Genomic DNA, 14598 nt, shown 5'->3' with positions numbered 1-14598 from the left:
GGATCCAGTTTCACCTGGTTTGCAACTGCATGAGACAGTACATGTAGGAGGAGCAATTCTACGTATACTACTCATCACAAATCCTGCATATCCTGTTCCCTTGCTCTTTAAGAAGGCATAGAAATACTGACCTATACAATATGGGTGTTAACAACTTAGGGACAGCTGGGCTTTCCGAGGGTGTAAGCCAGGGCTGCATGTGCCCAGCACAGTGTAGCCTGTCTGCTCTTGATGATACTTTTTAGGACCTTTATTTAATTCCTATGCCCATTAAATGTGGGATTCTGGGATCACATTTTTGAAGAGTACAGTTGTAGCATTATTTCCTCATTTGTTTGTTTGTCATCCTCCATTTTAATCAACATCAATTCCATCTTAGACTTAAAAGGGTAGATTCAGTGTTGGTGAAAAGTCATGTATTAGCTTCTCCTTTACCTGTCTGCTTTTACTCAAGATACTCTCTCAGCCTGCATATCGGACCTACATTCCTTGTCAAGTTAATCATATAAGATGCCAAAAAACATGAGCTTTGTGTTAGCATAACAAAGGTCCTATAAAAGATGTTTACATTTCCAGTACTGTACATGGTAAACTATCAGAAAGGTTGGCAAAACTGGCAGAACTTAATTTTGATTTGCAGCTTTCGTAGGAGTTAAATGACATTTTATGCATTCAAAGAAAGTACAACTTGCATATACAAATAAAATAATGGATGCTGATATTGGACACGGACTATCAGATTTTTGCCTAAAAATGACTTTTGATGCAATTTATTAAAAAATACAACTTTTTTTTCTTGTTACACAAACAGTAGTGATTTACAGTGGGTTTTTCATATACTCACGATTAAAGATAAGCAAACCAAAAATTAGAAAAAACAAAATCCTCTCAGCAAAATCCTTAGCTTGTGTAAATTGATGTGGCTCCTTTGACTTCAGTGGAGCTACATTGATTTACACTAGCTGTGAATCTAGCTTTCTGTTTTGAAACCTAAATGGCATCAGGCCCATAATGCAAATAAGTACTTTTGAGTATTTCCCCAGATACAAATAAAAAGCTGCATAAACACATGATTAACCATCCAAGCAAAACTACTGTTTTAAAAAAATTCAATCACAAAGGAATCATTTTAAGTCAAAAATAAACCTATTTTTTGCATATCACACAAATACCCATGATGACACAAATCAGCAAAACGAAAAAGCTTATTTTATTATTAGTTATTTCATGTCCATATTTTACCATTGCACAGAGTGCTAGCCTCATTGTTGAACTCGTAACTCTTCCTTTGCGTACGTGTTCGCTACGGTATATGTACATTAACACCAAAGGTTAGTGAACTGGTTTAAAGAGGGTTTGTTGTGCGGTGGCTAGAACAGCAGACATGGAGTCAGGAGTTCAGAGTTCTGTTCCTGGTGGGGTCACTTATTGACTCTGTGACCTAAGGTGAGTCGCTTACCTGTGTCTCAGCTTCTCTGTCTGTAACGTGAGGATGATAATAGTTGTTTATCCTGCAGGGGATGCTTATAAATTGCTTTGAGATCCATGGATGAAAGGCTCTGTAAAAGTGCAAATAAAGACTAGTCTAGTCAGGCCTCTCTGGACCCAGAACTTGACCTGGAGCTAATCTGTTTTGAAGTTCACAAAAGTTTAGCTGACTCCCCACTTCCAGTGCTTGGCTGGGAGCAGATGTGCTAGAAGGTCAGTTGATAGGATGGTTTGAATGGAAGCAGGAAATCTCCCAGCATTGTCCATGCTCGTGTACAGCCAAGACTCTGGACCGAGCCCCTGAAGCTGGCTGGCCCAACAGACTTCTGTGATTACAAAACCTGAGGAGGGGACCTTCTCCCTGTTTGGTGTCCGGTGGGAGTGGCGGGGAGATAACTCCTCTTGACATCTGAATGTCAGGAGCAGCAAGCATCCTCCTTTACCACTGCCTGACAGCCAGGGACAGACTGACTGAACAGTTCCCAGCTGGCAGCTCAGGAATGGGGCTGCCCTTCAGACAGAGCAGCAAATTATCTTCTCCTCTGGCATGGCAGTAGTCCTAAACCCGCCAGCCCCACCAGCTATCAATAAATAAAGCACTACGGTCACATCTACCACTAGCCTGCTGGGTGACATTGGTCAAGTTGCCTCAGTTTCCCCACCTTTCAAATGAGGATGATACTCACTGAGACGTTGTGCAGGTGGCTTGGTTAAGGTGTGTATAATGCTTGGAAGATTTAAAATGTTGTGCTGAGTACTATTACTTTCACTTATTACATTAATAAACTTGGCGAGGGAAAAAATGTTACAGCACCATTGGCTGAATTCTGCTCTGACTAAAACCCATGAAATTCAGCTGAAGGCCACTCTTGGGGGCTGATGTAATTGGCCCAACATCAACAGCCTTTATAGGGAACATTTATAGCCATCTCTGGGTAAGATGATTATTTGATTGAAGAGCGTATACTAAGTATTGTTCAGTGTGGAGTCTAATGGCTGCTCTTCTCTTCCTGTAGCCATTTCTTTGAAATTATATGAACCATTTTAGGGACTTGCTATGTGTTTGTATTTATTATTATATCATTAATCATGTTTATTACAGTAGTGCCTAAGCGCCAGCCAAGAACTGAGTCCCACTGTGCTAGGCACTGAACAAACACATAGACAGCGCCTGCTCTGAAGAACACGTAGCAGAATGGGAGCCAGATGTATTTGGGGTCTCTGGATAGAACTGTAATACCAATGTCTGTAGCTTAAAAAAACCCAACAAACTTACAAAAGCGCACTTGTGAGAATTGGTTATAGTGACCGTCCCTTTTGCCTGTCCAGTGGCAGGTGCCAGGGTGTTCTACCAACTGGAAGGTTTAGTTTGAACAGTCCATTGTGAACCTTTCATTTCAAAAGGAGAGTAAGATGTGCTCGCTCTGTGGGGTAGATATCATATCTAGGGTTGCGAGGCATCCAGTTTTTTACCAGAATGTCCAGTCAAAAAGGGACCGTGGTGGCTCCAGTCAATGGTGCAGCGAGGCTAAGGCAGGCTCCCTGCCTGATCTGGCTACATGCGGCTCCCAGAAGTGGCCAGCATGTCCGGCTCCTAGGCACAGGGGCGGCCACGGGGGCTTCGCATGCTGCCCATACCCCGAGTGCCAGCTCTGCAGCTCCCATTGGCCAGGAACTGCAGCCAATGGCAGCCTAGCTCTGGCACCCTACCTCCCTCTCAGAGTCCACACCCAACCACCTGCCCTAGCCCTGAGCCCCCCTCCCACACCCCCTTCCCCACCCCAACCTCCTGCCCCAGCTCTAAGCCCCCTCCTGCACCCCACACCTCTCATCCCCAGCCCCACCCCAGAGCCCACACCCCCAGCCGGAGCCCGCACCCCCCTCCCACACTCTGAACCCCTTGGCCCCAGCTTGGAGCCCCCTCCTGGACCCCAAACCCCTCATTTTTGACCCCACTCCAGAGTCTGTACTCCCAGCCAGAGCCATCACCCCTTCCTGCACCCAACCCCCTGCCTCAGCCTGGTGAAAGTGAGTGAGGGTGGGGGAGAGCAAGCAATGGAGTGAGTGGGGGGTGGGGCCTCAGAAGGGGCAAGGCAGGGGGCAAGTAAGGGTGTTCGGGTTCATGCGATTAGAAATTTGGCAACCCTAATCATCTCACTCACTGTAATGACTGGCCATGCAGCATGCGTGCAAAACCGTTTGGGAAGGTATAGGGTGCATTTGACTATCCGACCTTCAGTCCATACTCTTTGTGCATGTACATTTCTGGCTTAAGAAGAAGTTGGGTACCATTTATAAATAGTGTCTTCGCAAAAAGAGAGTAGGAGGGCATATAAAGAGATGTCATATCTTCAGCGATAGTGAGAGCTCTACTGATACATGCCCTTGCTGAGCACAAGTGTCTGTAGTGGTGTCTAAATGCCACAAAAGGGCTTAATGAGTTCCACTTTAAAATCTTGTTGGTACTGAAATATTTTCTTAAATACAGTGAACGCCCATTAGTAGCACTATATCAGTGCCCTTTTGCTATGTTGCTCCTAAGCAACTGTTGCTGTTATTAGGGAGTGTTGATAAGTCACAATAGAGAACATGTTCCCAGGGGAAATGTTGCTTGTAAGGGGCGGTTGCTCTTACAAGGTGTTGCTGAAAACAAGCATCTGCTTGTAGTGACTTCTTCCTTGTGTTCATATATGATGATCTGCATTCACACAGAATACAGAGTTGCATGCATGGCACAGACCTGTCATCCACTGTGATGCCTTCCTAAACCCACACAACTGCAGTCAGCTTACAGCCCAGATAATAAAATTATAACCATCTGAGACTGAAACGGCCTGCTGCATTTTTCTTTTCCATCCTTTGCCAGCACAGGATTATTCTCAATAACACAGCATACAATTTGTTCTGATGCTTTTGTCAAGTCTAGTCTGGTTTCTAACACTTTCTCTTGGGAGTCTGTTTTTCAGTCTAATAGATCTCGCTGTTAGTCTGAAATATCAGGAAAAACTTCCCTTTGTTAATTTAATCCCATTGCTCCTAGTTATAGCCCCTATTTTACTGGTGAGTGAAGTGATTCCTCCTAAGTAGAAAGTGACAGTGTGTAAAGTGCTTTAGAGTGCTTTGAGATTAAAGGCACAATATAAACGTAGGTTATAATAATGATAATTAATAACAATTATTATTCTTAACAAAATCATGGTCGTCATAAGGGTAAATCCTCTCATTAAACAAGTAAGTCTTTTAGCTCAGCCATGGGATATTACTGCTCCTGTTTTTCTAGCAAATGTGAAGGATGAATTCTTGCAAAGTATATGGTACATTGGCATTGTCTTCAATAAAATATATACCTCTGGGATTCTGGTCTCTGAACACTAGTCAGAATCTACCTCCAAGACAGCACACAATGTATCCTGCTATTCAAAGAACACTTTGTGTGAGGTAGAAGTGGAACCTTTTAATTGCTACTGAGGAAAAATAAAAGCTAAAATTATTTTTAACAACATAGTAAAGTCTGTGAGAGTGTCTCATATTTTCTTTGCTAAGTCTAAATCCTGCATGAGGTTATTAGTGTATAGAAGAGCATTGTTTAAAGTAAAGATGTTTTGATCTTTTTAATGTAAAAAGTTACTTTGTTTAAAAGCTCTTTATACATGGAACAAAATGATGACGCTGTACAAAATCGTCAATGCACAAGAGCTGGCAATCATTCTGCATACAAGTAGCTATTACAAAAATAACCTTCTTTGTCAAATATAATAACAAAAAAGAGAGATCAAAAACCTATCAGAAAGTTAAATAACAGAAGACCAATCTTAGGCTGCCGATTACTTCTGTGCCAATCTCATTAATTGTTCAAGAACTCGAAAATCTTTAATGAGGTGCTTACTGTAAGATTTCACTCATATGCAAATGTTAATTAAAATTCCTAATTACAAGACAGCTAGTGATTCTTTACTGAGGTTTTTTAATTCACCATACTAACTACAGTGTATTAACTATATAAACACAATTGTAACCAATTTTCAGTTTTTAATATTGTATTCTTTTTTCCCCTTACAGATTCATTTTTAGGCAAACCCTGACTGTGGTGATGTCGGAGAGACATCAAGAAAACTAGGCATGATACTGTTCCAAATCCCCCCACACACACACTTTTGGAGAATTCAGCAGATGAACTTGTTTCTTATGGTCAGTGGAGAGACTTATGTTGCTCCAGCAGGTATTAACAACCAAATGTTCTCCTTTTTCCACAGGTCTGATTACGACAACATCAAGAAAATTGGATCGAGAGCAGCAGGCAGAGCATTTTCTCGAGGTAAACTCTGATGGGGAATACATATTAAAGGGGTACCTCTGTCTTCAAATCTTTCCAATTTTGAATAATGAGTTTAAAGCTTGTTTCTAATATTACCCCTGTTGTCTAATTTTCCATGTTAATTTTCAGTAAAACCATTTTTTCTCCCTATTTCTAAGACTATGCTTTGCCCTCTCCTGTTGCTGTCACAAAGAGGGGAATTGGACTAACTATACAGGGGAAATAATTCAGTCGACAATTCACAAAATGCTTTCAAACACATGAACAAACTGTAGAAATAGACAGATATTCATTTTTTCTCTAATCTCTTTTGGTTATAGCAATTTTTTGTTACTTGTAACAATAAGTTAAAATATTTCAGAGAAGCATGTGATATTTCAGTCGTCTGTGTCCCTTTAATGAATTTCTAATGCAGTTTGGAAGGCCCTTATTCTGCAAAGACTTCTGCACATGGATAACTGCATACCCTGTGATTAGTGCTATATGGCAGCATTTCTCAAACTGGGGTCCGCGGACCACTGGGGGTCTCCAAGGGAATTCCAGGGGGTCTGCGGGCCCCACTGATCAACTCCTCCCCCTCCCTCCCTCCCTCCTTCAACTCCTCCCCCTTCCGCTATCTCCCGGAGGCTACTGAAGCTAAACCGGAAGATTTTAGGCCAGTAAAAGTCCTGCAGCGCAGTGGGGCTAAGACAGGCTCCCTGCCTGCCTTGGCCCTGCACCATTCCTGGAAGCAGCCAGCACATCTATTCGGCCCCTGGGGTGGAGGGTGGCGGGAAGGACAGGTCTCCGTCTGCTGTTCTTGCCCCAAGCACCGACTCCGCAGCTCCCATTGGCCATTGCACCCCATCCTGCACCCCAACCTCCTACCTCAGCCCAGGGCCCGTACCCAGACTCCCTCCAAGAACCCTGACCCTCCTGCAGCCAAACTCCCACTCAGGGCCCGCACCCCTTCCTGCACCCAAACCCCCTGCCCCAAGCCTGGTGAAAGTGAGTGAGGGTGGGGGGAGAGTGAGTGATGGAGGGAGGGGGGATGGAGTGAGCAGGGTTTGAGAAGAGGTGGGGAAAGGGTGGGGCCTTGGGGGAAGCGGTGGAGTGGAGGCAGGGCCTGGGGCTGAGCGGGAGGGTTCGGGGTCCCTGAAATATTTAAAATCAAAATGGGGGTCCTCGGGTTGCTAAAGTTTGAAAACCACTGGTACATGGGATTATTTCCATTGTGCAGTTAAACATGTTTAAATTTTTGAAGGATTGAGGCCTAAGATTGCATCTTGAATCTATATGCAAAACCCTATAATGTGAGTGGAAGTAAACTCTGGTTTTGCTCACTTTGGCTGGATCATCAGGATGAATCATTTTTGAAATTTCAAATTTAAACCTATCAACTACAGTTTCCAAGTAAGAAATTACTCTTTGCAGTGGAAGATTTATTTCAACTCTCTCTCCATAGTGTCCTCTCATCTGAATAACTATCTGTAATATGTGTAACTCTCACAAAACTGTACCTGTGCATTGCCAGGTCCAATACGTGATTTCTACCTCGTCGCTCTAAAAACCATGTGATAAAATGTTCCCTTCCTTTTCCATATACGGGGCTTGATTCTGATCTCACTCTAATTTACAGTGATATAACTGCCCTGAATTTACTGAAATGACTCCTGATTCACATTGGGGCAAGTGGAAAACGAGGGCTACTGTGTAAGATCATCTAATAGACACAGCCATCCATATAATATGATTTCGAAAACTCTCCTCATAGTAGTGTTAACTAAAGAATATGTGGACATATTAAGCACCCTTACAGGGTCAGAATGTTTTTTTGTTACAATCACTATTTGGGAGAAGAATGTAGTAATCTCTGGTTGCAGATATTCCTTCCCTGGTTAGTACTGCTTGAGGAAAATCCTGAGCACTTGGCCTAGTACAGAGCAACAAGAGAGGAAGGTTAATTTCTTATCTGACTTGCTAACTTTTTTCCCTCTATATGTTTCTGTACAATCCCAAATATCCCAGGCTATAAATAAATGAGGAGGAATAAAGGGATTTTTTTTTATCTCCTTTAAGGGATTTCTTCAGTTGGAAAGTTAACTAAGTAATTCTTTATTCCGATAACTGGAGATTTTTCAGCTTTTACTGCTAGGGAAGATAGCCAGCTGAAGTGAATTTGGCATAGATTTTGGAATATATATATAAATGAGAAACTTGGGTCTGAGACAAGATGGGTGAGGTAATATCTTTTATTGGACAAATTGGGGTCTGGACTGTAAGTCTTTTCTGCATCTGTGTTTTCTCAGGGGATCTGAATGAAACACACCAGATGCCAATTTTCCAAAGGATTCACCCCTTAAAAAGGGAAGCGTTATACATCTTCAGTGGTGAGGGCAGAGGGGAACTCTCTCGTATTATTTATAAAACTCAGGCTTTAGCCCGCTGGGCTGGATGCTTTCCTCAGATTTTTGTCCACTTTGAAAGATATTGATTGGTCTACAAGTTTTTGACGGGTGCATACGTAAAGGAATGAGATGAAGTCTTTAGGGTGATCCAGGAGGTTTAGAATTGGGATTAATAGGATGAAACTGAGCACAGAAAGTGTAGGCAATCGGGGAAGTAGAAATGCGAACAGCAAGGTCTGGAATGGCCTCTTGAAGAGAGTGGAAGGAGCCCTGTTGCTTGAGACGTTTAAAACTAAACTGGGCCAAGTGGGCAAAAATTTACTGCAGAGAATAGAATTGTGCATTGACAGGGAGATGAACTAGATGACCTAGTCGGTCTTTTCATTTGCTAATTAAAAGTTAACATTTGCCATTTCTACAGCATACTTGGAGGCAAGTTCAGCATGACAAAAACAAATAGGCTGTTGATGGTTCAGAACTGAGCTGTCTTAAGGTGGGCACGTTTTTATGACATACTTGAAACATTTTGTGAAAAGTTTGACTCTCAATGTGTTTAATTAACCTCCTAGGGAGTCCTTAATTGCCAAGATTACCATGGTCTCCCAATAGTACGATTATTACCCTTCCGGCTTTGTTTCATACCCTGTCTCCAATAGAGTCTGTCTGGCATAAAAAAGAGTAAAACTGGCTCCCTCTGAAAGGATCTTATTAGAGCTTGACCCGGCAACCTCTGTTTCCGCTTGCATGGTGCATATATGAGGCATTGATGGACCTTTCCTGGTTAGAATGCCTTTTAATTATTTTTTAAATAGGCCCTTTTCTCAACTTGAATTTGATTGAGGCATTGTTCCCAGACAACAAAGTACGTACAGAGCAAATTCCATTGGTGAAAGGTCTGTCTCCGCCCCATTGACAATAGCTGTTAACAAGGCAAAATGAGATTGTGGGGGCTAATGGGTTATGATACTTTGCAGTGTTATAGCACATTTTCATTTATAGCTCTCCAAGCGCTTCACACTGGTGCTTTACAGGCAGAGCAAATAGGGCACAAAGTGGTCAAGTAACTTGCCCAAGGTCACAGAGTAAACTAGTGGCAGACCCTGGTCTCCTGATTCCAGTACCCGTGCTTATTCCATTCTGCCACAGCTGCCCAATATAAACCACCCTTCTGTTAATCTAGGTACTTATATGTCCCCTGATTCACACCCTAGTTGTGTGCCTCACAATATTTCATGAATTGATCTTCACAATACCTTGTAGGATAGGGGACTGTTTACCATGACCCCCATTTTACAGATGGGGATTTGAAGCACAAAGACAAAGTGACTTGTCCCAAGTCACACAGGGAGTCTGTGGTAGCATCAGGTATTGAACCCCCATCTAGTGCCTTCGTCTCATAGACTATTCCTTTTTGTAGCTATCTGTTTTCCAGTGTCTGTCTTTTTATAATGAACGCCCATGGCTGTAGTTAAAGGATTCTGCACACGTCAAAGAATACATACAAAGGAAGACATTAACTTTCTGAACCTACTAATGTGATAGACTTTACTCTTCCTGAATTCTTACCTAGATTCCTGACTAAAAGATTCAAATTGTTTGGGTAGGGGGGCAGGAGGGGGGTTCGAGATGCATTTGTTTATTTCTTTGAAAAAGGCACCTTTTAAATCTACCATGAAAATTATGTTTGTTTGTTTGTTTTTAAATAAAAAGGTTTGATTTCTTTGACATTTGTAAAATCATTTAATAATTCTAGGGTTTAGGACATTATTACATGGTTACTGTCTAGTAGCATTTTTTTCGTGGCAGATGTAATTTGGTCTCAGTGGATCACATACTCCATGGTTTCTCACTTTACTGTAGACTTACTAGTGGGATGGTTCTAGTTTAAGTTAGGGGAGAAATATCAACTTGTTACATTACTTTCTAACATACAACAACCCAAGTGCAGTTTTCTCAGATTATTCTGCAGAATATCTTAAATGGATCCAGGCTTTAATTGTTAAACTGATGAAAGGAGTAAAATTGTGGTAGTTATCTGCTTGCTAAGCAAGTGAATTAAAATAAATATCTATTTCAAAATGAGATGTGATTACAATTTGCAAGGACTCTACCTTTATTCCCCTGTAATAACTGGACATTGCAGCATTTTTATTACATCTTTCTCAGCTGCTCCTTCCTGCCTCCATCCAACTTCCCTCCTCTGTCCCAGATTTGTGTGTCTGTCGTTTTCTAATATTTCCTGGGTTTTGTAGTCTTGTCCCTCGTTTTTTCTTGCATAGTTCTTACTTACCAAAGATGTAAAAGCTAACAGTGGGCAGCACTATTGGAATGTTAGCTCTGGGAAGACCGTGAAAAGTTTAGGTCTGCCTTTTGCAGCAACTGTAGTGACAGCTGTCTGAGATACGGAGGCTGAAAGTAAACCATTTCATGAAGGATCTACAACCTTGTTCTTTGTCAGCTTACTCTGAGACACCAGGAATATAAATAATTCCTGTTCTGCTCTGCTGTGTACATGTGCAGCTTGATGGGAGTGAATTGTTTAATCCAAGTTACAGCTCATTGACTTGCACATTCGTTCTGTAAGATAGATCTGAATATATGTTCTCAATTTCAGTGGTTTCAGAATGAGCTGTTGCAAACGTTGGTTCAAGCCATCCTGTGCAGGCATCTGTAAAATTTACATGCTCCTGATGAGTTTCGTTAGCTAGGACTCTCTTGCACTGCAAGCCGTGTATTTAACAAGGGGATTAGCCTTTTGTATAGAGAAGATTCAGGTTTTAGTGTGCAAATCTCAACAGAGGCTGCAGAACCCGAGAACAGCATGATGTGAAATTTCATAAAAGATGTAGTCAAATGTTGCTTCCTCCTTTTTCCTCACTAGTAATATAGGGTACAATTTCAAAAGTGTCTAAGTACCTTAGTCAATTTTGAAAATGGGATAGGGGCTTCTAAACACTTAGGGCACATCTACACTGCAAAGAAAAACCCGTGAAGCCCAGTCTCATAGCCTGGATCAACTGTCTCCAACTCACAGGGCTTGGGCTGTGGGGCTAAAAACAGCAGCGTAGATCTTCCTGCTTGGAGTAGATCTCAAGCCACAAGACCCTTCCCCCTCGCCAGGTTTCAGAGCCCAGGATCCAGCCTGAGCAGGTATACCTACGCTGCTGTTTTTAGTCCCACTGCCCGAGCCCTTCAAGCCTATTGACCCAGACTCTGAGACACAGCGATGCGGATTTTTCTTTGCAGTGTGGACATACTCTTAGGCACTTTTGAAAATTTACTCATAGCCTTTCCATGTTTAAATTCTTGACAAGGGACTCTGTAGTTTCTTACCTTATTCTGTAGTACTTCTTTAACTAAAGGATTGATCAAAAGGTAGTTTCAGTGGAGTCTCCATAAAGAACAAAAAATAGCTGCTAATAGCCATTGTAGATAAGCATGGGTGAAATGTTAACTATCTGAAAAGTTTAACTATAATTTAATGGTTTTTCAGAACCATTAAGAATGGTTGTGACAGGCTTGCCCTTGAAATTTCAGCTCAAGGATCATTATTAATAAGGGGAAGAGAGTGCCTTGTCCGACTCCCTGCTTATTTCTAACCAACTTTGTTCAATCAGAATGTTGTAGCAGTACCTCTCAAATGCCTTTCTTTTGTAGCAAATCTGTAAATACCGGCCTCATCAATCTTGCTGCTGGGCTGATTTAGTATAGTTCTGAGAAGGAGGTCAGTAACAGTGCAAAAGATTGTAATGAAGATAAATGGGTAGATCTGATGTAAGTGCCAAAATACCAGGGCTCCAGTGAAACGTGTTGGTTACCATTTACTGTGAGTACAGTAGCAAAGAGCACTATATAATCTCTGTTATGTAGCGTATATTTATGTGCAGTAATCAGAGGGAAACATAATTCCCCCCCCATGCAGTCAGAAATATATCCTTCTAAAAAGTTAGTTTCCATCCATAATGAAAAATTGAAACTGCAAGGGTAATTTTGATATGTGGCTATGTTGTTAACCAATTTGAAATTTGTCCTGAATATTAAATTGGGGAAAAGTATTATTGGAAGCTGTGGCATAACCACAAGTGGGTAAGGATCTTGCTTTTTGACATCTCACCCGAAAGATAGCACTTAAAATAGCACAGTGTCCTCCTCGCACCATGCCAGAGCATTGGTTTAGTACGGAGCCATATGGAAGAATTTCATCTCACAACACTACTTTCTGCAGTGTCCTTGGTTTTTTGTGGAAGCCTCCCATCTATGTACTGACACACCTAAACCCTGCTTAGCTTCTGAGATGTAGCCAGTACTATACAGAGGATTGATTATTTAAATCCTAAATTATGAATTTGTGTAAACATCTATTTGTATAGCTTTAGCTTTGCCCACTTTTGGCAAAGCAAACTGCATTCCTTCTTGGTGACGTGCTAGCAATTGGGGTATAAACTAGGCAACATATCTGGTTCAGCTTTTTTTATCTGAGGTTTAAGTGTTGCTAAGAGGACACATGCCTTTCCCTTTTTAAAACTAAAGTCCATTAGCTGATGCAAGAGAAACTAATAATATAGGAAGGCAAACTACTACTTATAGCTTGAACTTAAAATTGTTTAATTAACAGTTCTCTGGAATGGCTTTGCTGTGTTTGCCACAAGGAGAGAAAAGTTGTAGGCTGCCTTTGATTATTGCTAGAATGATCTAAAAATCATTTGGCATGGCAATATAAGTCTAAGTGTCCCTATTCAAAAGGTAATAAAAGCAACATTATAGTGACAGTATTGCAAAAAATGCTTAAAAACAGGAAAGAAATAAACTTTAACAGGTCTGAAATTTGATTTGATTTGTGAGTGGGGGCCTATGAAACTGACAAGAGGATGTCCCAAACTTTGCCCAACCAATGGTTTCATTCCTGGGAGGTGGTGGGCCACACTCAGACCCCAGTGGATCTCCCTGCATGTGGATCACTTGTTTGGGAGCTTTATTTGTACACCTCTACCCTGATATAACGCGACCCGATATAACACGGGTTCGCATACAACGCGGTAAAGCTCTGACACGCTGCTCTGAGCAGCGTGTTAAGGGGGCCAGGCCAGGGCCAAGGGGTTGGATAAGGGGCAGAGGGTCTCGGGGGTGGTCAGGGGTTCCTCCCCCCCAGGCGCAGGAGCTGTGGGAGGGCACTTTTGGGGGCCCTGCAGTCCCAGAGTAGCCCGGGGGATTAGCGGGAGGCCGGGAACAGCTCGCTCTGTTTCCCTCGCCCTGGCCCCAGCTGTGTCGCTTGGGGGAAGGAGATTGAGGGGGGTGCTTAGGGGAAGGGATCCCCCCACACACACTCACCAGCAGCGGCGGAAGCGGAGCAGCCCAGCCCCAACCTGCTCCACTCTGCCAGCTCCCAGCTGCAGAGCTCCACTTCCTGCCGCAGGTGAGTACGGGGAGCGTCCTTTCCCCAACCTCCCCGCACTCACCGACAGCGGGAAGCGGAGCGCCGCAGCTGGGAGCTGGCGGAGTGGAGCGGACTGGGGCCGAGCTGCTCTGCTTCCCACCGCTGCCGGTGAGTGCCTGTCAGGTGGTGTGGGATGTGGATGGGGTCAGAGCAGTCAAGGGACAGGGGGGTTGGGTAGGGGGTGGGGTCCTGGGGGTGATTAGGGATGGGGGTCTCTGGAGGGGGTGGTCAGGGAACAATGAATGGTGGGAGCAAAGCAAGTTCGATATAACGCGGTCTCACCTATAACGCGGTGAGATTTTTTGTCTCCTAAGGACCACGTTATATCGGGGTAGAGGTGTATATAATGGAGCATACTTAATGTGGCAGTACAGCTCACAGAAACTACTGTTCCCAGCATGCAGTGCCATTGCTTGGGCCAAGCTGCCAGGCAACTCAGAGGAAGTTGCAGCATTCCTTGTGTGCTGAGGTCACAGCCTATTATTCTGACCAATACCGTCTCATTGTTTTCTTTTGCTGTCCTGTACTTTCTTGTACTGCTCCGTCTGTATCCATCCATTGTCTCTTGTCTTTTGCTTAGATTATAAGCGCTTTGGGGTAGGGATTAGATTGTCTTTGTCCTGTGTTTGTACAGCACCTAACACAATGGGTTCCGGTCTATGACTGGGGCTCCTAGGCAGTACAGTAATGTTAATAATAATAATAATAATGCTGAGATCTGCATTCTTTGTGGGCTCTACCTCTGTATCAAAGACAAGAGCTCAGGGCCACCTAGAAGTCTATGGTCTGCATTTACTCCTCTGCCCCTGCTCTGCACACCCTAAGGAATTAAATTTGACTGTTTACAGAAGCCTGCTTAAAAACGAATAGCAGCAAAATGGTGGCACACACTTAAAAATGCCATTTCTCTGAAGGTCCTGTTATCAGAAGTTGCAAACAAACTTTCCAAAGACAGGGACTGGCTTTGGAGGTTA

General features: G+C 42.9%; 1 protein-coding gene across 1 annotated transcript in view; it reads left to right on the top strand.

Moving 5' to 3' along the window:
- The window catches only part of FAT3 (FAT atypical cadherin 3), a 471657-nt gene that overhangs the window by 261857 nt on the left and 195202 nt on the right, over window positions 1-14598 (top strand). Inside the window, exon 3 of the mRNA XM_045020047.1 lies at window positions 5742-5803. Coding sequence (XP_044875982.1) covers window positions 5742-5803 — 62 coding nt within the window. The remainder of the gene's footprint in view (window positions 1-5741; window positions 5804-14598) is intronic.

Source organism: Mauremys mutica, chromosome 1, assembly GCF_020497125.1.
Source record: "Mauremys mutica isolate MM-2020 ecotype Southern chromosome 1, ASM2049712v1, whole genome shotgun sequence".
NCBI lineage: Eukaryota > Metazoa > Chordata > Testudines > Geoemydidae > Mauremys > Mauremys mutica.
Note: the sequence above shows the minus strand (reverse complement) of the source record. Positions and strands in the feature narration are given on the sequence as shown.